The sequence below is a fragment of the Manis pentadactyla genome, chromosome 1 (genome assembly GCF_030020395.1).
Source record: "Manis pentadactyla isolate mManPen7 chromosome 1, mManPen7.hap1, whole genome shotgun sequence".
Lineage (NCBI taxonomy): Eukaryota > Metazoa > Chordata > Mammalia > Pholidota > Manidae > Manis > Manis pentadactyla.
Genome location: NC_080019.1, coordinates 233652216 through 233673964, shown reverse-complemented (window position 1 = coordinate 233673964; position 21749 = coordinate 233652216). Strand labels below are relative to the sequence as shown.

General features: G+C 46.1%; 4 protein-coding genes and 3 non-coding genes across 37 annotated transcripts in view; 5 read left to right on the top strand and 2 right to left on the bottom strand.

The window, feature by feature from the left end:
• The window catches only part of PBRM1 (polybromo 1), a 105931-nt gene extending 104623 nt beyond the window's left edge, over positions 1-1308 (bottom strand). For 10 of the 25 annotated variants that reach the window (XM_057486606.1, XM_057486631.1, XM_057486626.1 and 7 more), the window contains exon 1: positions 1155-1278. The gene's annotated coding sequence lies outside the window, so the exon portion shown is untranslated. Of the gene's footprint in view, positions 1-786; positions 989-1154 lie in introns of those variants that run through there. The other 15 variants (XM_036878168.2, XM_036878170.2, XM_057486609.1 and 12 more) reach the window with 9 other exon arrangements.
• Positions 1284-7954, top strand: GNL3 (G protein nucleolar 3). Of its 2 annotated transcripts, none has more exons than XM_036878205.2 (15): positions 1284-1416; positions 2158-2216; positions 2572-2709; positions 2820-2933; positions 3138-3218; positions 3967-4099; positions 4857-4969; positions 5220-5337; positions 5749-5836; positions 6355-6529; positions 6657-6799; positions 6879-7015; positions 7105-7280; positions 7517-7583; positions 7680-7954. In XM_036878205.2, exons 2-15 carry the CDS (start codon positions 2181-2183, stop codon positions 7763-7765), a joined length of 1605 nt encoding a protein of 534 aa, XP_036734100.2. In that variant the 5' UTR covers positions 1284-1416; positions 2158-2180; the 3' UTR covers positions 7766-7954. The 2 variants fall into 2 exon arrangements, with proteins under 2 accessions (XP_036734100.2, XP_036734099.2); XM_036878204.2 differs by having other exon boundaries at positions 1325-1533.
• LOC118908705 (small nucleolar RNA SNORD19) lies at positions 4145-4220 on the top strand. The gene has a single exon (XR_005023308.1). It is a non-coding gene; the product is annotated as a small nucleolar RNA SNORD19 (small nucleolar RNA).
• Positions 5015-5096, top strand: LOC118908707 (small nucleolar RNA SNORD19B). Its single transcript, XR_005023310.1, has one exon. It is a non-coding gene; the product is annotated as a small nucleolar RNA SNORD19B (small nucleolar RNA).
• On the top strand, positions 6220-6296 carry LOC118908706 (small nucleolar RNA SNORD69). Its single transcript, XR_005023309.1, has one exon. It is a non-coding gene; the product is annotated as a small nucleolar RNA SNORD69 (small nucleolar RNA).
• A 59-nt stretch (positions 7955-8013) lies between the features above and the next one.
• GLT8D1 (glycosyltransferase 8 domain containing 1) lies at positions 8014-17788 on the bottom strand. Of its 6 annotated transcripts, none has more exons than XM_036878211.2 (10): positions 17656-17788; positions 13605-13658; positions 13416-13514; positions 11391-11604; positions 9964-10081; positions 9680-9764; positions 9423-9535; positions 8879-9045; positions 8653-8765; positions 8014-8503 (listed from the first exon to the last, which is right to left on the bottom strand). In XM_036878211.2, exons 2-10 carry the CDS (start codon positions 13618-13620, stop codon positions 8313-8315), a joined length of 1116 nt encoding a protein of 371 aa, XP_036734106.2. In that variant the 5' UTR covers positions 13621-13658; positions 17656-17788; the 3' UTR covers positions 8014-8312. The 6 variants fall into 6 exon arrangements, with proteins under 6 accessions (XP_036734106.2, XP_036734105.2, XP_057342700.1 ...); XM_036878210.2 differs by lacking the exon at positions 17656-17788 and adding an exon at positions 17363-17482 and having other exon boundaries at positions 13605-13660; XM_057486717.1 differs by lacking the exon at positions 17656-17788 and adding an exon at positions 17355-17456.
• A 37-nt stretch (positions 17789-17825) lies between these two features.
• On the top strand, positions 17826-19598 carry SPCS1 (signal peptidase complex subunit 1). The gene is made up of 4 exons (XM_036878214.2): positions 17826-18045; positions 18354-18413; positions 18495-18581; positions 19099-19598. Exons 1-4 carry the CDS (start codon positions 17842-17844, stop codon positions 19222-19224), a joined length of 477 nt encoding a protein of 158 aa, XP_036734109.2. The 5' UTR covers positions 17826-17841; the 3' UTR covers positions 19225-19598.
• The last annotated feature ends 2151 nt before the right edge of the window (positions 19599-21749 follow it).

The following is a 21749-nucleotide window of genomic DNA, read 5'->3' as shown; positions in this document are numbered from 1 at the left end:
TAACTTAGAGAAGGCTCTTCCAAGTAACATTCTTCCACATGACGTTTGATGGCTTGATAACAGTCTATCATGTAGACAGACCACAACTTACTCATCTTGGGGATTTGGGTAAATATTAGCATCTGAGGTGCACACTCCCAAAGCCAAACAAAGTGGTCAAGGCCCTTCCATTTATCCATACATGCTATTGTTTTAATCAGAAATACTTCTTCAAAAGATACTTTCTAATCTTCTTTTGGATCTTAAAATAGGGGCAATCTATTAAAAAGTAATAAAGCAAAATTATACTGCTCTATTATTTTTTTATCGAGTTCAATTTGCTTCTGAGTTGGTAAAGAATACACTACCTAATGGGAAAAAAGAAAACACCTAAAAATCATTTGAGTAGGCCAGGTTGTGGAAGATAAGTTAATAAAAATGTTTTACTTCAACATATGTTCCTATAATTTGTACTATTTCTATATCCACTATACTGTGTGTGAATTTGTTGCACAGGATTTCTACATTTTTGCCCATCTTTCTTCTCCTTTGACTCACCAATATCTATCCTATAATAACAAACCCATGCTTCTCTTTCAGGAAAAAAATTTTAGAGATGAAAAAATATTAAAACCAGGAAACGGACAGTTTTAAAGCCTCGATTCTCTGTGGTGTTGCAGAAAAGAACCTTAAATACCTGGCCTTTACTACAAAGACAAGTCCCGTTGACAAAAATTACTCGGTCTGGACACAGTCATCAGGAAAGTGCAAAGAAAGAGAAAGGCACTAGGAGAGTTGTGTCCGCACCGTGAAGAAACCAGCACCCAAAAGCGGCCCCGACCCGCGGAGGAGGCGAGGCTCTCCCGACCTGTCACTGAGGGGAAACGCTGACAGCTTTGAAGCTGGCGCGGTCCGCGCTCGGCGGCCGCAGCGGCGGGAACCGGGCGCCGGAAGTTTCCGGGCCCCGGCGCGTCTTTGTCCGGCCGGCAGGTGCGGCGCGGCTCCCGGCCGTCCCGCCGCCCGCCGCCGAGCCCCGCCCCGCGCGCTCGGGCGACCGGCGCGTCCCCACGGCCGGGGCGGGGCCTCCGCCGCCGCTCCCGCCCGCTCCGGCCCACACAAAGGCCCGGCGGCCGGCCGACGGGGAGCGGCACCGCCCGTCCCGGGCCCGGCCTTACCCAGCCGCTCCGCCGCCTGCAGCCCCGGCCGCGGTCGCCGACCGCCGTGCCCCGCCCCGTGGCCGCCACGGCTGCCGTTAGAGCTCCTCCGGCCGCGGCCGCTGCCGTCGCTCCCGCACCCGCCGCCCTCACCGCCCTCACCGCCCTCACCCCTCCCGGTACCGCCGCAAAACCTGCCCCGCGGCCGTCAAACGAACCCGGCTCCGCGCGACACTGCGTGCGCGCGCACGCAGTCCGGGGAGGCGCGCTTTACGGCAGCAGCGTGAGTGTGTGGCGCTGGTCCTGGGCCTGGGTTCGCACGTGGCGCTGCTGTTTGCAGTTGGTAGTTCTCTGAGCTGTTGCGGGCCCTGCCTTTCCGCCGCCAGTATGAAGCGGCCGAGTGAGTGCGATCGGGGACGGGTGGGCAGGGGACTCGGTGCCTGATTGTCGGCGAACATCCTGGGGTGCTCTTTCCGCGGGAGAGAGAGCCTGTGGGTAGGCCGTGGTCCTGGCCCCGCGTAGGGCCGAGGGTTGAAAGGCCGCAGGATAACTCGGGCCCGTGATACAGAGGGAAGGTGGGGCCGCAGATGTGAAGGTCGGGCCAGAGTGTCTTGAGCCACTAGTTCCAAGCCAGGTTGCGGGCCCAGCGTTTTCCCTTCTGGGGCCACGTTCAGCTGGGCCCCGGTGAGGTCTCAGAGCCGCCTCTCAAACCCATCGTTCGCTCCTACGTTGTGATTCGTGGTGTTTGATAAGACGTGGCAGTCGTTTTGGGTCACATGGCCCTGTGTGCGATCCCAGTCTAGTATTGGGAAGGGTGGGAGCGGGGTAGTTGGCTCTTCTCTGGATCTATTGAGTCAGATAATCTGGGACTTGAGTGCCAACTATATTTTTATTATGCGTCCCATGATTCTTAAATTAGGTTTGAGAGTTTATTACTTAATACAAAAGGGACTGGACCCAAGAGCAAGGTCACCAAAAACTAAACAGTTTGTATCTAATTATTTTGTGATCTCTTTCTGTGTAGAGTTAAAGAAAGCAAGTAAACGCATGACCTGCCATAAGCGGTATAAAATCCAAAAAAAGGTAAGTCTTGTGCTTAGGAGAGCTATACCAAAAATAGCTCTACTGGTGTCTATTTCACCTGTCCTCCACAAGGTGGTCTGGATAAATAAGACTTCCCCTCAATAAATGGAGGTTGAAAAGAGCACAAGCTCTTAGGCATCAGGAGCACTGTGGGAAGAGCAGTGATTTGGTGATTGGAAGTCTGTGCACTTTGATCAACATGTTAACAGTCTTTGCAAATAGAATCTCCTGGTGACAACTGTAAACATTTCATTTTTCTCAGTCATATGTACAACTGAACTGAAGCCAAATTGGTTTCTCCTATGAATTGTTTAATCCTTTGGTAAACTGATGTAAAAGTTTTCTATTATAATAGGTTCGAGAACACCATCGAAAATTGAGGAAGGAAGCTAAGAAACGGGGTCGCAAGAAGCCTAGGAAAGACCCAGGAGTTCCAAACAGTGCTCCCTTTAAGGAGGCTCTTCTTCGGGAAGCTGAGCTAAGAAAACAGCGGGTAAGATAGGTTAGCTGAAGTTTGCGTAGGGAATGTGTGGATTTGTGTATTTTTTTAAAGTAATACCAAGTCACTTTGGCTCACCCATTTCTCTTATGGCTCTGATGCAGCTTGAAGAATTAAAACAGCAGCAGAAACTTGACAGGCAGAAGGAACAGGAAAAGAAAAGAAAACTTGAAGCTAACCCTGGTGTTACACCATCTAACTTGGAACCTGTGAAGGAGGTATGATTGGGTCTCTCAGATGCATAAGTAAAAGCACATTTCAGGGCAGGGCCTGCTGTGCCTCTTAGGAAGAAAAAGACTGAATTCAGACTCTGTCATACCTGTTTAAATATCAACTATGTGCCCCTAGTTAGTCATGGAAAATGGAGAAATGGGTTATAACTGCTGAACTAATTTTGTGTCTTTCCTCTCTTTATACTCTAGGAATTTGGACGGTGTAAAGCTAAGAAAACTAAGTCCATCAAACAGAGTCCGAAGAAGTTGTATTGTCAGGAACTTAAAAAGGTATCTTAATTTAGGTCAGTGTCTAAAAATGGTAATGAGGTTTGAAAGACTAGAGTCATTCCTTTCTCCTGACTGCCACCTTGTGAAGGTGGAAGTAGAATTCACTTGAACTGGAAAAATCCTTCAACAAATTGGCTTATCCAGTTTAGGGTCCTGCTGTTATGTTTGGCTAAGGAAATATTCTTGTAGTTTTAAACTTTTGCACAGGAACAGTCCCCATAAGCATGATTACAAAAGTAGTTTTTGTATTAAAAAGACACTTTGACATGGTGGTTTTTAAAGTAGAGGGAAGTAGGGTAGAGTAGGCAGTGTGAAAACCAATCCCTACAGTGCTGTGAAGCCTAAGTGAAGGAGGTCAAGGGGGTGTCCTGGTGTAGTTGCTCCCCAGTTCCCATCCCCAACATCCGTGTTCCCAAGCTCACTCCCACTGTGAACAGAACCAGCTGTGCTCAGCAGCTCTTGGCAGGGCTGTAAACACCTATCAAAATACCTGACTCGCTGTGGCAGGATTATATATTCAGACAGTGGATGTAGTTCCACTTTTGAAATCTACTTTGATGAGAAAGCCAGAGGCCACTGAACAAACCTGTGTTTCACTTTCCTGTGAGAAATGATGAGCTTGTGACCTTTCTCTACACCAAAGTGAAGATGTGAGATCCAACTCTGAGCTCACCCTGTTGCAAAGTGGACAGTGCCGGAATACTTCAGCAGAGAGTGTTGCTCTTCTGATAGTTTTTACCTTGGCCAGGTGATTGAAGCTTCGGATGTCTTGCTGGAGGTGTTGGATGCCAGAGATCCTCTTGGTTGTAGGTGCCCCCAAGTAGAAGAGGCCATTGTCCAGGGTGGACAAAAGAAACTGGTGCTTGTATTAAATAAATCAGGTGAGTAAAAGGGATGCCCTTTATTTATGTTCCCTGTGCATTGGTGAGGTATGAGGAAGACATCTGAACAGTCTGATTATCACTGAAGACTGTAAGATCCAACTCTGACCTCAAAAAAGCCAGTGCATATGTGCTCTTGTTGCCAAAGACAGCTGGGCAGTGAGATGGAGGTGTTCCCACAAGTGACTTTACTGGTTTCCTCTGTCCTTTGGCCGTTCAATACTTATGCTGTCTTGAAGAGTGTAAGCTTCTGTAATCTTACTGGGCAGTTTGTCTTCACACAGAAAGTGGTGGCCCTGAGCCCTACTCCCCACACCTGCATAATGTCAGCGTGTGATGATGTTTAGATGAAATGCATAGTTGTGTATCTGGGTTTGAGCATGAGGGCCAGGAAAACCCAGAACAAGATGGGTGAACCAGAAGAGTGGGATCTGAGATTACCGTTGCGCTCAGTAGACATGGTTGCTGCCTCAGATAACTCCTGGAACACCACCAGGGTTAGGAGGGTAATAACCTAGAGGTTGTCTTAATCCTGAAAGGGTGAATGCAGAGGGCACTGAAGAAACACAGAGGGTGTATATAGTAAACTCTTAGGGTAAGGCAGCACGGTAGGGAACTTACCCTTTCCTCATTGTCCAGTTAAATCTTTTTTTTGAGAAAAGGCAAACCAGGGTGAAATCCAAAGCTTACCAAATTTTGCAGATTGATCTCAAAATGACCAAATTGCAACATATGTTTTACTCCTAATCCCTATCAGATTTAGTGCCGAAGGAGAATTTAGAAAACTGGCTTAATTATTTGAAGAAGGAATTGCCAACAGTAGTGTTTAAAGCCTCCACAAAACTGAAGAACAAAGGGAAGATGACCAAGGTACCCTTCACTGTTAGTGCTGGGAAGTGTGGGTCTTTCAGATTTGGATGGCTGAAATATGATGAGTGTACAAAATCTTGATTAAAAAATGAAAACTTGTAAGATCCAACTCTGATTTCACCCAGAGATAATCTGAAAGGCGATAGAGTGTGGTGATTTTACTAGCTGGGCCCTGGGTCCACACTGCTTGGGCTTTATCTGGTGGGTTGGCAGAAATGGTTAAACTAATTTGGGATTTTAACGTGTGAAGGTAAGGAAGAAACATGCTCCATTCAAAAGTGAAGTCTGTGTTGGGAAAGAAGGCCTTTGGAAGCTTCTTGGAAGTTTTCAAGAGACTTACAGTAAAGCCATTCAGGTTGGAGTAATTGGTGAGTTTCATTCAACATGTCTATCTCTTAAGTGCCAACAATTTTCCCATGTTAACAATGTATGAGATTATCACTAAATAAAAGGCTTGTTCAAACATTTAACTTCTTCCCCACCTCACCAAACACACTGAGTGTTAAAAAGACAAATTTTAAGTAATTGCTGTCTAATTCAGTTTTGCCAACTGTCCAATGTAGGAAATTGGCTTCTGAAAACTCCTGGTTTATTTGAATTAATCATTTTCTTCTGCCTTTCCATTACTTGTGTAAGAAATGAAGATGCAAAGATTGGTCTTAGTGTTGAATCCAACTTTGATCGTGGTCTGAATATCAGGCAAGCATAAAACAATAAGCACCAGAAATATAATTACCAGCACATAATGCCTTTTGTATCTCTGGATTTCCCATTTGTAGGTTTCCCAAATGTGGGGAAAAGCAGCATCATCAACAGCTTAAAACAGGAACAGATATGTAACGTTGGTGTGTCCATGGGACTTACAAGGTAAACTGAGTTGTTCCGTAATGACAAGATTTCCTTTCGATGAGTAAGTGAGACTTTGCTTTGGGTATCTGAAGACAGTTTTCTATATATCTATTAGAGATGTCAGTGAAAGGAAGCGGGATAAGCCAGTGCTAGGGCTGGGGAAGGATTAATTGGAATGGGATAGCTGCCCACATTCCAATCTGAAAGACAAGCAAACAGGCAGAGAGGGGAAAGCTGCCTCAGGAGGTGATGCTTGAGCCTGACCTTAATATAAATAGAAGTCTGACAGAAGAGGGAAAATAGTTTTGGCTGGGAACCGCGTGTGTTCACATCAATGTATAAACTATAACACGTAGCGTTTCTCTTTGGAAGGGGAGTGCGCGCTGTTACAGTTTCAGACAAACATGAAGCAGATGATGATAAACTGGGTCTGACAGACTGTGCTGAGTCTGTTCAATCCAACCCTGAGCTTCACGTTCTGTCTTGTCCTTCGGGTACACCAGGGTCCCCAACCAAAACCCCTCTCTCTCATCTAGGAGTGTGCAGGTTGTCCCCCTGGACAAACAAATCACAGTCCTAGATAGCCCAGGTTTCATCGTGTCTCCAGCTAACTCCGCCACTGCACTGGCTCTGAGAAGTCCAGCAAGTATTGAAGCAGTAAAAGCAGTGGAGGCTGCGAGTGCCGTCCTGTCCCAGGCTGACACTCGACAGGTAAAAGAACCCCTTCCCCGGAGCTCTGTGTCCTCTTTCATCGTAAGCACTTAAAGTAGACAATTTTCAAGTTTATCTTTTTTTTTTACATTGTTATGAATGATTGTTTCGCTTTTCCTTTTTTAAGGTAGTACTGAGATTTACTGTTCCAGACTTTAAGAATTCTCTGGAGTTTTTTACTTCACTTGCTCAGAGAAGAGGACTGCAGCGAAAAGGTGGAGGCCCAAACGTAGAAGGTGCTGCCAAGCTGCTGTGGTCTGAGTGGACAGGGTAAGGCTGCTTTCTCTTGGCCTTTTGAGAGCCACGTTGAGTAGAGGAACTGATCTTTGACGATCTTGTTTTAACACAGTGCCTCCTTGGGTTACTATTGCCATCCACCTACGTCCTGGGCTCCTCCTCCACATTTCACTGAGGGCATCATAACAGACATGAACCGGGGCTTTAATCTGGAGGAGCTGGAGAAGAACAATGCGCGCAGCATACAGGGTGAGCAGAGCTCGCGTCTGACTATCTTCAGTGGCAGACGGGCCAGTACAAGGTCTCACCCGTTTTCACGGGCTCTGTTCCTTCTCCAGCCATCAGGGGACCCCGTTTGGCCAGTAGCATCCTTTTCCAGTCTTCAGGTCTGACAAATGGAATAATAGAGGAAACAGACATAGCCGAGGAGCTGCCAGAAGAGGAGAGGAAGCATGAGGAGCAGGACTGCAAGGACACCGGCCGCGGCGGGGAGAGCAGTGCTGAAGGAGCTGCTGTGAGTGTGCTGCGCGGGGGTTTAAGCCGAAGCTCTAGGCTTCCCGTGTGCAGCAGATGGGAAGGGGCTGGGTAAGAAACCACAGGAAAGCCCCAGACAGCCCAGGCATTTAAGGCTTGCAGTCATTCTTAATTCACACCTCCCGTTACATGTACGTTCAGAGACTTTCCAGATAACCCAGTTCCTTGAATGAGCAGACGAGGGATACAATCTAGGACTTTGTCTTTGTTCCTCAGGAGAAGAGCTCAGACGAGTCCCTTGCAGAAGAGGCCTGGGAGGCACTGCCTGGGGAGTCTCAAGCAGGTAAGTCAGGCGGAGGTTTCTTCTAACAAAGCCGCGTGAAACAATTGCTTTTACTTGTTTTTTTTTTTAACCTCCCTTTTCTTTCCTCCAATATAGTTGAACAGCCTGCACAATCTCACGTTTTGGATGCAATGGCTGAAGAGGAAGATGATGCTTATGACTTCAGTACAGACTATATATGAAAGAACCTTGTTGTCTTATAAGGGTTTTGGGGTTTGTTTTGACATTTTGAGCAGACTCTGTTATGTGTGTGATGTACCAGTTTGTTACGTTATGACGTAAGCTGTGTAAATTCTGTGAATGTGTATCATGATATATTCATTTCTAAAAATCAGGCAATTTCTGAACTCCATAAAAAGACGGTTCATCTCTCTCATACAGTAAGTGGGTAGAAGGATAGTTATTTACAAGCAAAACACCAAATACCTACTGAAAAATGTAGGTTTCACTTTATTTATAAATCGGGCCACAGGTTAAGGTTACAACATTAAAACCAAGGAGCAGCATGAACAGCCCATCGTTCGGCACCACAGTAAGCAAACACTTGGGAAGGCAGGTGGAGACGGGTGGTCTCCCTGGGAAGCTGACTGCCAGGCAGGCAGTTGGTCCTCTACCCAACTGAAAGGCTCCTTTTCCTGTGGCTTGTGGTAAATACACACTGAAGCCCAGCAACTGTTACTTCCCACACATGCCAGGATTTCCTGAGATGTTAGTAGCATAAAGTATATTTTACTTTATATTTGAGATCTCCATGTGTCTTCGGATTAGGCTGAACTTGCCTGTTGGGTCTGGAACATACCATTTTTCCCAGACCTCAGTATATGAGGCAGCCCTTCCCCATGGCTTAAAGTGCCCGTTCCAGTGGAGTAGCTTGGCAGCCTTCACAAACTGGGGTGAATAGCGTTTTCCAGCACTGGAACCTTACATTGAGAGAAAAGGCCAAATGACTTAGTCAGACACAAGCCAGTGCCCCATCAAAGTGCAGAAAACTTCGGGAACCTGGATATATCCCCATCCCTGAGAGCAGTCCTCTTATCAGCCGGGCTTTGGGCTCACTGCTCCTACTCACCCAGGTGGCGGACGTTCCACATGGGGTCAATGGCGGAGTGCTGCTGGTAAAACACGATCAGCAGAGGTGGGGTGGTGCTGCTGGCTGCCAGCGTTCTGCTGTACAGGCCCTCTCTGGGTGGGACAGGTGACAAACACAAGCTGTTAGTGAGGATCCTGGTTCCCACTAGTCTAGGCCCCCAGAGCTGAGATCCAGGCCTGCACAGGTGGGCCTGTTCCATACTTACTCTACATTGAGTTTCATCCATTTTTCCAGCTGGTTGGTTATATTCTGTCTTTTCCATTCTGTCAGGTTTGCAACAAAAACTCCAGGATTGAATGAACAGGTGCTGGCTTTCATAGAGAGCTTACGAATTCTTTCCTTTTTATAGTCAAGATATCCAATGTAATTGTACTAAAATACAAATGGGATATGTGGTATGTCTATTGACTCAAACAGTAATTTGATAGCCAGTAAAGCAAGAAACCTGCTTATTTAACTGATTCTCAGATTATTAGCAAAGGGTACCACATAAAGCAAATAAAAGCAACACTTGGGATTCCAAGTTAGAAAAGGAACCCAGAGTAAACAATACATTAAGCCAGATGTTCAAGGAGAATTCAGTGTCAAGTCCACAACACAATCTATAGGAAAGCAGGCTTGAGTTTGGGGATGAAATGAGAACGTAAAATGCAGCAGAAAATGAGTTCCCCCTTTGCTGCCTGTCCCACTAACCTGCACTGTAGAGGAGGGCATGGAATGTCTGCATAGGGGTCTCATAAATAACTTACCTGGTTCCCTGCTCCACGGATGATGACTTTAGTGGAAGCCGAATCACAGTCTTCTGAAAACGCAGCTGCATGTCCTGGCTTTAGTGGCGTATTGTAGAGGGCAAGGATATCCCCTGAAATAGGAAGGGGTGAGACTGACACTTCGACTTACCCAGATGCTCTATTCCACCCACTCAGGATGACCTTTATAGGGTACCCTGTACACCACGACAGCCCACACTGGACAGAACAGCACTGATGGTGAGGTTCCTTGGTACCTTGCACAATCACATCATCATCCACATATATGACCTTCTTTGTCCTGGGAACCAGACTTGGCAAGTAGAACCTTGCAAAGGTTAACTAAGGAAGGAAAACAAGAGGCGTTGGCGTAGCGTTCATCAGCGGCTCTGCTCTCACTAGGCACCCCGCCAATGCTCTCAGTGCCCCCGTGGGAGAAGACGGCTGATGGTCCATGGGACTGCACATGCACTGCGCCCAGTCACCCAGGTACTCCAGTCACTTCGAATACTCCCCAGTACAAACGATGCACAGGACTCACTGGTTTCATGGATTCCCCCTGGTCAGGATCCTCCTTTACTTTCCCTTCCAAAACTTTAGTGTCAAAATTCACAATTTTGTACCTGATGCTTTTCAGGGTACTGCTGCTGAGCCAGGACCTGATGGAATATATTACCAAATTTCAGTTTTAATCATGCCTCCAAATCACAACCTTACCTTCCAATGAGGCTGTGATGTAAGAGAAGCCCCGGGAATATCTTCAAGCCCTCTCACCCCTCTGAGCCTTGGCTTCCTCATCTGGAGTGAGCACTGCTACCCAAGTCCCTCCTGAACCAAGACTGGTAGTGGCTGGTGCTCCATAGGGCTCACCTGGACGATCACCCTTCTGACAAACTGCTGTGCAAGAATTCACTGTAGACTTAACACATGGCCCATTCAGCCGTCTCCTCTAACACTCGGGTGAAGGAAATGAGTCAAATGATGATGGTAGTGAGCGCTAGTGATCAGCCATGCTGGTAAGCAGTCTGTTACCACGGACTCATGAACTCCCCGCACTAAGTGACCCCCACCTGAGTCTAAGGCACTGCCTCTGAGGAAAGGCAGTGTTCTCTAGGAAGCGTGGCGCCTTTTCCTGGGCCTTCCTGTAGTCTATTATAATGCACTATTTGTTTCTTTGTTAATTTAGATGGTTTCTGAGCTTTTAAAATACAGAAAAACATAGTAACTCATAAACATGAACCAGAGAAAACACAAGAGCAGGAATATTTTAGAACTTGACAGCTATTAACCTGTTATACAAGATGTTTATTGGAATACACTTAGTAAATCTGAATTCGAAGCATTTTCAAAATAGGTGGGAGTGTCCAGATTGGGTTGATATTATTGATAATTATAATAAGGACCATTTACTGAGCCATTATGTGCTTGGTATTTTTAATATATTTTTCCATTTACTTGACCTAACAATATTCTTAAGTTGGATATTTTCACCCCATACTCACAGATGAGGAGGGCTTCAAGGGGTTGGGTAAGTTCCCCAGTCACTGGACCAGGATTTAGATCAGGGTCTACGTTTGCTTGACACACTGTCTTGCCATTGCTCCTGCCCCTTCCCGCACTAGATCAGAACTACTCAGAGTACATCCGTGAGAGAACCTTGTAACAGGATGTAAATCAACATACTGCTTCCTTCATCAGAAAGTCACATTACCAAAACAGTATCGCCTCGAGTGTGCACGTGACAGCTGACTGACATCTTGGCACAAGTTCCTTCTATCGTTTCCGCTATCTGGGGATATGCCTGCGATATAATCACGTGGAAAAACATGTCATATGGGCAGCTTATATGTGGCATGATCCCAACTGTATAGAAACAACATACACATAGAAGAAAACGTTCCTGAACTGGCTGCTAGCCTGCCCTAGAGCTTTATCTAACAGCAGAGTCACCAGGCAAGCAAAGCCCACCGGAGATGGTCCGCTGTACTGTTGAGCGTGACGATGTAGAAAATCACGTTGGAGTGTGTGTTGTGCTGAATGCTGTTTATGGCTGCAACGGCCCCACCGAGCCTATCTTCGGATGCAGCAATGACCACAGGAATCTCCTCTTGTCGCTCATCTACCCCATGTTGGGGAGCATTTAGGACAAAGTCTATCGGTTGAAGCCCCACAATTCCTGAATCTGCAAAAAACACACACAAAGAAGGTGCTGTGATACAAACACGATCTCATGAGCTTTTGCTGCAGAGCCCAAGCCAGGAGAAGAGCCAAGGTGAGCATTATCAGGCTTTTACCTCATTCTCCCCATTACAGGGCGAAGCACATGGCCCAGAAACTGTGTTTCCCATATGGAACCAGGCTTTTGGAAAGGCAGAAGCAGCATTAAAAAAAAAAAACTGGTTGACACAATTCTGATATACTACTAGTAGGTGTAACAGAATTATTCTAGAATGTATTTTGGCAATTTGTATCAAGAGCCTTGCACAATGGCCTTTGGCCCCATAATTTCCCTTCCTTCTCTTAACAAAATATGAGGTAATCAAAAGTCACAATTTTGTCATTTTGAAAACCTACAAACAAAACAGTTGCTTTTCAAACCACAAATCCTGTCCCATGAACAGGCAAAAAATCAATTCAGTGGGTCACAATCAGAATTTGATAGAAAAGCAGTTTCCAAACTGGCAAAGAACACTGATTTAGAAAATATCAGAGTGCATCACATAGAGCAACTCCAAGTATTGTCTGGTAAACCTTCCTTTTTGCCTTTTATAATATACTCATTCGCTTATTCACTCATCACTCACTGAACAGTGAGTGCCAAGCAAGACACGGGCACTGGAGTCACAGCCACGACTAAGACCAATCTCCACGCTCGTGAAGGGCAGACCGTAAACCAAGACCCGTGTGTGCGTGCTGTGCAGGACACATTCCTTACTGTGGGGCTGCTGTCCAAAGCAGTCAAGGTCACTGTACCAAAAGACTGTCTCTCCTGTGAAAGCAAGAGAACTATGACATGAAAATTCCAGAGAGAGAGTTTGTACTGTCACCGTGACATGTTTAGGATATAATCACGTGGAAAAACATGTTGTATGTGCCATTTATATACACTATAGTTTCATAATAGAAAATACATATACGTAGAGAAAAAAATTGTAAGGTACTTAGCCAAAATTTTAATAATAGTTATCTCTAGTCAACAGAATCATGTATTCAGTGACTGAACCCTCCTACGTACCAGCCGTCATCCACAGGATGCGGAGATAAAGCAGAGAACCGACCGCTCTCGTGGAGCTTGAATGCTATTTCCTTTTTAAAAATGTTCCCACCAGGAGCACACATTACTGCATGTACACACGTAAGCACACACATGTGCTGCACCCTATTATAAAACATGCTGTCAGAGCTGGCGGTAAGAGTCAGGGAAACGCTGTCTGTCTTTGCTTGCTCTGGCCAACCGTGGTGGATGGCAACCCACAAATTATTTTTGACAAACAACTTGAAGCCTCAAACATCCCTCAGCACCGAGGCATAGCAGTATGAACAATTAATTTAAAGTAACTGGCAACGGAATTACACAAGAAAGTGATTTTTTGGATCAGTTGACAAGGCTTCACGGTTCCGTTTTTACTACTAGAGTCCCGCTTATACAGCTCCATGGGTAAAGCGAAGAAGTGGGCTGGCACCAGTGAACAGAGCAGGCAGAAAACACCAGCGTCACCCCTGTGCCCACCTTCAGGAGCCCTGCCCTGCAGACGTGTGAGCAGAAAGCAGCCCTCTGATTTGATGACAAGGGAGCTTCTGTCATATCAAAGCCTTGGCGGAGTTGGGGGCTGCTTCAAGAACACAGGAGTACCACCATGCCCTTTCCCAGACTCTCTTAATAGCTTCCGTAAGGCCAAGAAGAAAGCTTTTTGTTCCTTTAACTTAGGATGTGGGACACAAGGAACTCCAGGTCCTCAGCAGATACCAAGGCATGAGTAAGGGTTCCCGTACCTGAAACCTCGTTCCTTAGCAAACTACTCAGGCCAAGAAAGTTATGGTGCAAAATCAGTAAGAAGACGGCAACAGCCAGGACCAGGATGATGACGTTTACTGAAACAAATAGGGGAAAGGCCTCCATTACTCTCCTTACCTTTTGACTAGAAGTAAAAAAAAAAATGTTAACATAAAGAAAAAGCATACCTTTACGGAATGACATCTTTCTCTTCAGTCTTATATAAATATTAGTTGTTAATCCTACGAAACAAAAGCAAGTCCCCAAAGTCAGTAGGTACATAAGAATGGCCATCAAAATGCCTACACACTTTTATTCAGGTGGAAACAAGTACATACGGTATTTTCTTCCAGAAACTCACTGTGAATTAACAATTTCCAAGACCCCAATTTGGGACCTGAAATTTGTATGGTAGTCATGAAGCTAAAATACTTTTCAATAACCTGGGAGAAACAGATAGCCTTGTACGTTATATGCCACTAGACAAAAAGCAAAAGAAATTCTACCAAGAATATGTGTGGTGTAACCACTAACAATTATGGAAACTTCTCTGAATGAATTTCTACTGAAAATTCTTAGCTCAATTAGACACAGACTCAGCTGTCTATAACTGAGGTCAGCCTCATGGGTACAAAACTTCCCTGTTCAAAGGTACATCCCATTCACCTCCAAACGGAGTAAAGATGATAAAAGAACTTCTTCCAAATTCATTTCAAACTATAGCAGAGAAACATAATTACAAAAGTTCACAAAACCCAACCTTGCTGTCAAAAGTTCAGCGTACTCTTCTCAAAAATTAAAAATCTACTGAAAATAAAAAACAAGCTTCTTCTGGGGCCTCATCTCTGTTGGGTAACTACCAGTCTCTTAAGAAGCCGCATCGCATCTAATACTGTCAACTGCCCATGGTTTGTACTCCCCAGCTAGTCTGAGAGGCCTTAACTTTTCAAAACAAGTAATTCAATGGAAACAAGACTGTAGGTGGAACTAAATTAAACGATTAGATTTCAACAAAAACCTCTTGGGTAATGTTTCCTTAAAAACAGATTTTGTGCAACCAGGATACTGTGAGCCTATGTTTGGGACCTTTACTCTTTTCTACTTTCCATCTTCCCCCATGGGAGAACCTACATTTCCATAAGGCTATTTCAAATACAGCCTATTTCTAAAATCAAAGTAAGTTTGAACTAGTTTCATGTTAAATAAAGTGTGCATATCAGGCACTTAATTTTCCAGGACTTTTGAAAAGAGTCTTGGAAATATATATATTTCTGAAGGAAGTTTTTAAAACAGGGGGTTTTTAAAAAATATATTTTATATATTTTTAAATATACTGAAGGAAGGTTTTTAAAACAGGGGATCACAAGCCAGATCACAAATTTGGGAGAAAATAATCCAGACTCTCAAAGAATAATCTAAAATACAAACACACTCTCATTTTTTCTAGAGCAGCATATATACAGCAGACTATACCAATAAACTTCCTCTCTAAAGAGTCTAACATATTACATACCCTGAGCCATGTGCCTCTTTCACATTGTTGTCCGAGCCCTACCAATAGCAGCTGCCAGACTGGAGCTGCTCAAAGCTCTAACATCTGCCTGCTTGCAGCCAACTTCCACCAAGCCAAGAAAACTACCTCACTCAAATAATCTCATTTAGTTAATGGAAGAAAAGGCAGTGTTTTAGCTCAACAATGTCCAGTAACAGTTACAGGTAGTATGTGGATTGAGAAGCACACACGTTTGTGGTCTTGCAGTTAGCCAGACCTCTAAGACAATGCCTAGCAAGTACCTGATGTGCTTAAGTAGATGAGCAAGGCGGAAACCAGAAACCACTTGCTCTGGCCCTTGCAGTTATCTATATGCAAAATGGCAATTATTATGGACTATGTCAGATCCATATTTTCTTTCCTGGTGCTATTCCTGGTGACAGAATTCACTGATCTGCTTGTAAGAAATTCTCAAAGCGAAACTGCATGTGGACCCTGGAATGTGTAATAGTGGCTGTATTTTTGTAAAAGTACACAGCTGTGTAAGTTTGATCAGCAATATCCAACTGTTCGCTACGAAAATATCTTGCTTAGAAATTATAAAGCCTTCACATTCCCAAATCATTCCCCAAACATAGCCCCCACCTCATGCCCAGGGCAGGCATACCCAGAATACAGGTAAAGCCTGGGGAAAGAGCTGTCACTGTTCTGCCACGCTAGCTACCTGCACCTGCCCACTCTGCTCTGCCCCCTCATCCGCTCTCCCTCCAGTCACTATGTGCCCCCATCAAAGGCCATCCCACCGAGGCTCTGCAACCTAGTCTGTAACCGTCTCCTCCACGCAGCGTCAGCAAACTCCTTCCCTTTCTGCTGGGTCATACCCGTCGTGCATTTTCATGCTCTGGTACTTTCTAAAAAAAAAAAAAAACACCACCACTTCCCCCACCCCAGTTGACCAAAGACCCATTCTCTGCTCCCCCTCACTCTAAAAGCTTGAAAAGATTTAAAGTCTCAACTCCATTTCCTCTCCTCGTGTTCTTTAGCCTCCTCCAACCAGAGTTCAGTTCTTGCTGCTCCATTCAAACTGGTCTTGACAAGGTCACCAATGACCAAGGTTATCTTTGTCCTCTTAAACATCCTTTTAGAGGCCATCAGGAATGTTCATCACTCAATTATGAAATTCTCATTTATATGTTTATTTGTCTTCTCTGACCAGAATGTAATATATGAGCACAGGGAACCCAACGAAAGCATTTACTATGTATCCTTGCCATCTAAAAGTGCATGAGGCACATGGTAGTAACCAGGTGATATTTGTTGAATGATCTTGTTCATCGAGGGGCAGAGCTGATTCTCAGCTCAGAAAGGGAAGACAATCTTTGATAATAATCATGAAAACAAATCCCAACATATGGAAAGATATGGATTCTAATGGAGAACCCTCTCAAATGGAACCTGAGAGGCAATTTCCTTTCCCCATCATATCTTTATAGCTCAAACACCATGAAGTCTCTTCAGTCAGTGCCACCCTGTGAAGTGCGTTTGAAGAGGGTAACTCTGAGAGACGTGTCTATTTCTACATACAACAGAAAGTCTGTTTGGTCTCTGCCACGCTCAAAGGTGGAAAGGCACTAAGGAAACGCATCCACTCTCTCCTACCTCTTCATCTGGCTTCCTACTTGGCTTTCAGGAGTCAAGGAAGCCTCTCCCAAACCTCACTTTCGGCTGCGCCTGCCCTGAGCCGCCGCCGTCTAACAGGCCTCCCTATCCCAGACTAAATCCAACTGTCACATATTTCTGGAGACATGCAGCTTGCCTCTCTTGACACACTCGGGGCTCTAGAAAGGCAAGGGTCTGGTACTGGTCCCGGCCCTATCCCAGGCTCACTGCCTCGTACAAATAAGGGGCCGTGGCTGCTGACTGCAAGAATGAAGGCGGCGGCCACACACCACAGTGCCCGGGAGTGCCTGGAATCCCACAGTCTGTGACCCTGACGTGCAACACAGCGCAAAGGCCGGCCGGGTTCTCTCCGAACGTGGCACCGCATCTCGCTGAGAGCGCTGGGGGAGGGCCTGAAGTTTTGAGACACATACTAGCCTGGAGAGGCAGCGCAAACCCGAGCTGGTCTCCATCGCGAGGGCCGGCCCGGGTCTGCGAGGGGCCGGCAGAGCCGGTGAGCACGCCGGTGAGAGACTCCCGCGGGGGAGCGCTCTCCATACCCTTGCACGGGGCGGCCGAGGTCCGGGTCCTTTCTCCGCGAGGAGTCCCTTTCTCTCGAGGATGGGTCTGGGGTTACCCCTCCAAGTTCTAGGGGTCAACAGGGCTTCCTTACACTCAGGGGCGATGGGGCTGTGAAGCTCCGGGGGTTACCCACCGGCCCAGAGAGACGCCGGGCTAAGCACCGAGAGAGCCGTTATCTCGGACGCTCCCCGCAGCCGGTCCTTACCTGCAGTTGGAGGAGGAGCCGCCGCCCGCGGCCCGGCCCGCCCCGCCAGCTCAGCGCCCGCGCCGCAGGCCCCGAGGCTCAGCCCGGCGCCGGGACGCCCGCTGCCCCTCAGTCCCGACCAAGCCCGCCCGCCCGCTAGCCCCGTGGCCGCGGCGCAGTCCCGCCACCCCACGCCCGCCTGCCGCCTTGTATGCGAGAGCGCGGCGCTGAGCAGGCGCCGCCGGGCAGCCTGACCGCCGGGGTCCTCGCCAAGCAAAGCCCGTCGCCATGGAGACGGCGCGCGCGCCGGCAGCCGTTAGACCTTGGAGGCGCCGTCGAGGCTGGTTTCGGGGAGCGGGGCTGCGGCTCCCAGCACCCAACAGCACTGACGGCGAACCCTTCACGGGCGCGCGATGCCTCGACTCGTCCGCGGCTGTCGCCAACTCAGCCCTCGCGCGCGGTGCGCCGGGCCCCCGCCAACCACGAAAACGCAGGTCGCTTAACGACGATGCAGGGCGGGGCTCCAGGCCGGCCGGGCCCGGGAGAGACTTCCGCTTCCGGGGCCGCGGCCATCGCACCGCTTGGCTCTTCCTGTCCGTACGGCTGTACGGGGGGGTTCAGGCCCCAGCGCCGAGGGTCCCAGAGTTGCGACTGCCTCCCGCGTCCTCAGCCAGCCATGTTGGAGCACCTGAGCTCGCTGCCCACCCAGATGGTGAGGGCGCGGCCCGCTCGGGCCCATGAACTTCGGAGCGCCCAGAGCGTCGACCCCGCGCGGCGCGGCCGGGCCCGATGGATCCCGTACAGGCTCTTCCCCGAACCGTGCCCCCTGGGGGATGCCCCTGCCCATGCTCCGTTAGGACGCACCAGCGCCCCCGGGAAGTCCACACTTTGATGCCTTGCCAGGCCCTTAGGGAGGCCCCTGGTGTTGGGGTGCCCTGTGCCCCAGCTGTAAGGCCGGGTCGGTAAAGGTACTTCAGTGGTGGTGGAACCAATTGCTGCTTTGCTCTTCCTCACCTCTAGGATTACAAAGGCCAGAAGCTGGCTGAACAGATGTTTCAGGGGATTATTCTTTTTTCTGCAGTAAGTATTTGTTTTGCGTAATCTTTCCCCATCCCCTCACCCCCAGTTTGACTGTATTTAATATACTTTCTTTGTCTCTAGATAGTTGGATTTATCTACGGGTACGTGACTGAACAGTTTGGGTGGACTGTCTATATCGTTATGGCCGGATTTGCTTTTTCGTGTTTGGTAAGAAATTTGTGGTTGTTTGGATGTTAGGTCTTTTTTCTAGTTGGTTGGTGGCAACTTAAGTTTTGTGAATTGGGTTGGTTTGGTCGGACCTAGCATGAGAACCGGCACCGACTTTTTCTCTCACCCTCTCCCATCAGTGTGTGGCCTACCTGCTATTGGAAAAGTAGAACGCCAGCCAAATCGCGTCCGATGAGATAAGCTGCATAAAAGGATATAGCTTGTTTCTTTTGGCAGCTGCTCCAATAATATCCAAGGTCAAAGCTAGCAGGAATTTGTGTTGTGGCCTTCACATTGCTCCCTCCTCACCTTTTCTTAAATCCTCGTGTAAAACTGAGCTTTGTTCTCATCACTCACAGTGTCTTGTCTGGGCAGTGCAGTTTTCTTAAGAATGTCAGTTGTGTTTTTTTTGCGTTTAGCATAGGAATCACTTGGGAGTCACTAGGAGGCATTATACATAAGGGTGTTTTTAACTTTCAGGGGTTATAGTTAATGCATTTTCTTTGTTCTGGCCCAGCTGACACTTCCTCCATGGCCCATTTACCGCCGGCATCCCCTCAAATGGTTACCTGTTCAAGATTCAGGCACAGAAGACAAGAAACCAGGGGAAAGAAAAATTAAGAGGCATGCTAAAAGTAATTGATTGTGTTTTTCATGAATTAGCTTTACTCTTGCACCTGTTTTTCTCGTGTGAGATGAGCTCAATTGTTTTACATGCCCAAAACATGAGCTAAAAATGACCTCTGCCCTCACAGTATAGCTGTGTAGAGATTTTGTTCTCTTTGTATTTTACTTCTAACTCAGTTGGATTTTGACTTATAAATATTTTAGTCCTTCTCTTCAGGATCTTCCTCTGAAATGAAAACAGAAAACACAAGTACACAAAGTTTCTTTCAGGTCTACAAAAATAAAGAATGAATGCCTCATAGATGATAGTACAGTTTAACTCCCAAACTTTTATAATTCATCATGAGTAAACTGTTAATGTTTTCAATTAAAACTCATAGTGCAAGTCTATGTCTGGGGTCTTTTGTTCATTATTCTGCAAGCAAGACTACCAGTAAAAGCCAAAGGAGGAAGTTTGTGGTTCTGAAAGTGTAAAGTAGTATTTTAATACCACCAAAATAAGGATGTCATTTAGCAGAATATAGGATTTCCAAACTGAGTTTAAAGAAAGGAAGCAAAGACCTTAATACAGCAAAAGTAAGGAAAGGTTAAAAGAAAAATTAAGAAGGCAGAAATGACTAGGCATAACAATAACCTAGTAAATGTAACTAAAAATTTAGGAGGCCCCAAATAAGGTTAAAAATTAAGTTGCCTCGTTCTCAAAATGACACCCAAAGGTTGAAAACAGGAACAAGGGTACATTAGGCAGATGCAAGCAGAAAGGAGAGCTAATAGTGAAAAAGGTAGATACTTAATATCAGAATGCATTAAATGGAGCAAAGAGGGACATTTCATAGCTGCCAAGGTATCACTGTTCTGAATCATTATGCATTGAATAAGACATGAACTGTATAAAGCAAAGAATGTACAAGAGTTTGGCAGAGCTAGACCCTTGGTATGAGCCAAAGACTCTACCTTTCAGATTCTGACAGATCAAGTGAACAGATGATTTGATAGGAAGACTGCCCTTGTTCCCTGTACTTGGACATCTTCCCTCAAATATACATGACTTGTTCTCTCCTTTCATTCTGCTTTCTACCCAGATGTCTCTATAAAGAAGCATTCTCCTACTTTACCAAGTCAAAGTAGTATGCCCCATCATTCTGTATCCACTTAGCCTGCTCATGTTTCATGGCATTTAATGTACCTCCTAGTATGTATCTGTTAATTGTCCTCCCCAGACCAGTGGCTTCATGGGAATAGCGACCTTGTTCTGTTCTTTGCTGGTTGCCTATACGTGAAACGAGAGTATGTGAAACATTACAGGTGCTCAGTAAGTATTTACTCAATACAGAGCTGTACTGTCCAGTATGGTGCCGATAGTCGCATGTGTCTGTTAAATAAACTACAATGAAAAATTGAGTTCCTCAGAGTAGCCATATTTCAAGAGCTGTATTTGACTAGTGGCTACCATATTGTGCAGATAATATTCACCATCACAAAATCGGTTGCTCTTACATCTTATACAGGTTTGAGTAATACTTAGTAGACAAGTGATTATGTCCTAGCTTAACAGAGCCCCCTTTATTATACAATGGGTCACAGCCCGAGGCACAGGGAAACCACTCCCAAGGCAGAGGGTGCGCAGGTCACGTTCAGTAGTACCTCACTGGAGCTGGAGCTAAAAGATAGAATATCCTTGACTTTAAATACAGCTGTCCCCTGCTTCCCAAAGGTTATGTCACTTTGCTTTTATGAAAGGCCAAATTAGTACCATAAAGGCTTTTATCGTAAAAGTGAAAATCCTCTTCATACTGCTTTTGGTTGGCCAGAACAGGTATTTACTAACACTTGATGCTCTTCGCTTTGTGCTATTCCAGGTTTTACCAAAGGTCCCATAGGAACATTATTTTCAAATAGTGAGCGAAACCTGTGTGTGGAAATGCAGCACTTCTAAAAGAGAAAAATCAAAACCAGAATCATTGACTGTTTAGAAACTAATATCAAAAAGAATATATCTAAAGTATCTGAAATGTGGCCAAAGGTATATTGAGAAGGAAATTCATGAGAAGAATGCTTAGACAAAAATATATAGAATGGGAGTAATAGATTTTTTTAATTCTAAGAAAATACGTACTTTGTACCATAAATTAGAAAAGTAAAACATGACTTTCCAGAAAGATTTCTAAAACATGCAAGAAATGGTGAATAGCTCATAAAGACAAATGGTTTGCCAAAGGTTTGCCCCCAGGTGGGCGCTGGGACTAGACGGCCTACAGTGAGAGCAGGCTCCCACAATCCCTGTGAAGCGATAAGCGGCCTCGGAAACCAGGCAACCAGGCTGCAGGCACCGCGGGACCCGGCCGCGGGCGTTTATTCACCACCGTGCCCCGCCCGACACAGCACCTGGCCGTGGTGGAAGCTAGGTCTGTTCAGTGACAGGAAGGGTACGTTTCATTATTTTGTGTGTCTAATTTTCAAAGAAGGTAAGGTATTTTAATTATATAGGCATACATATATAATTATTTTTGGTGGAGTATTCATGTTTACAGAATACAGAAG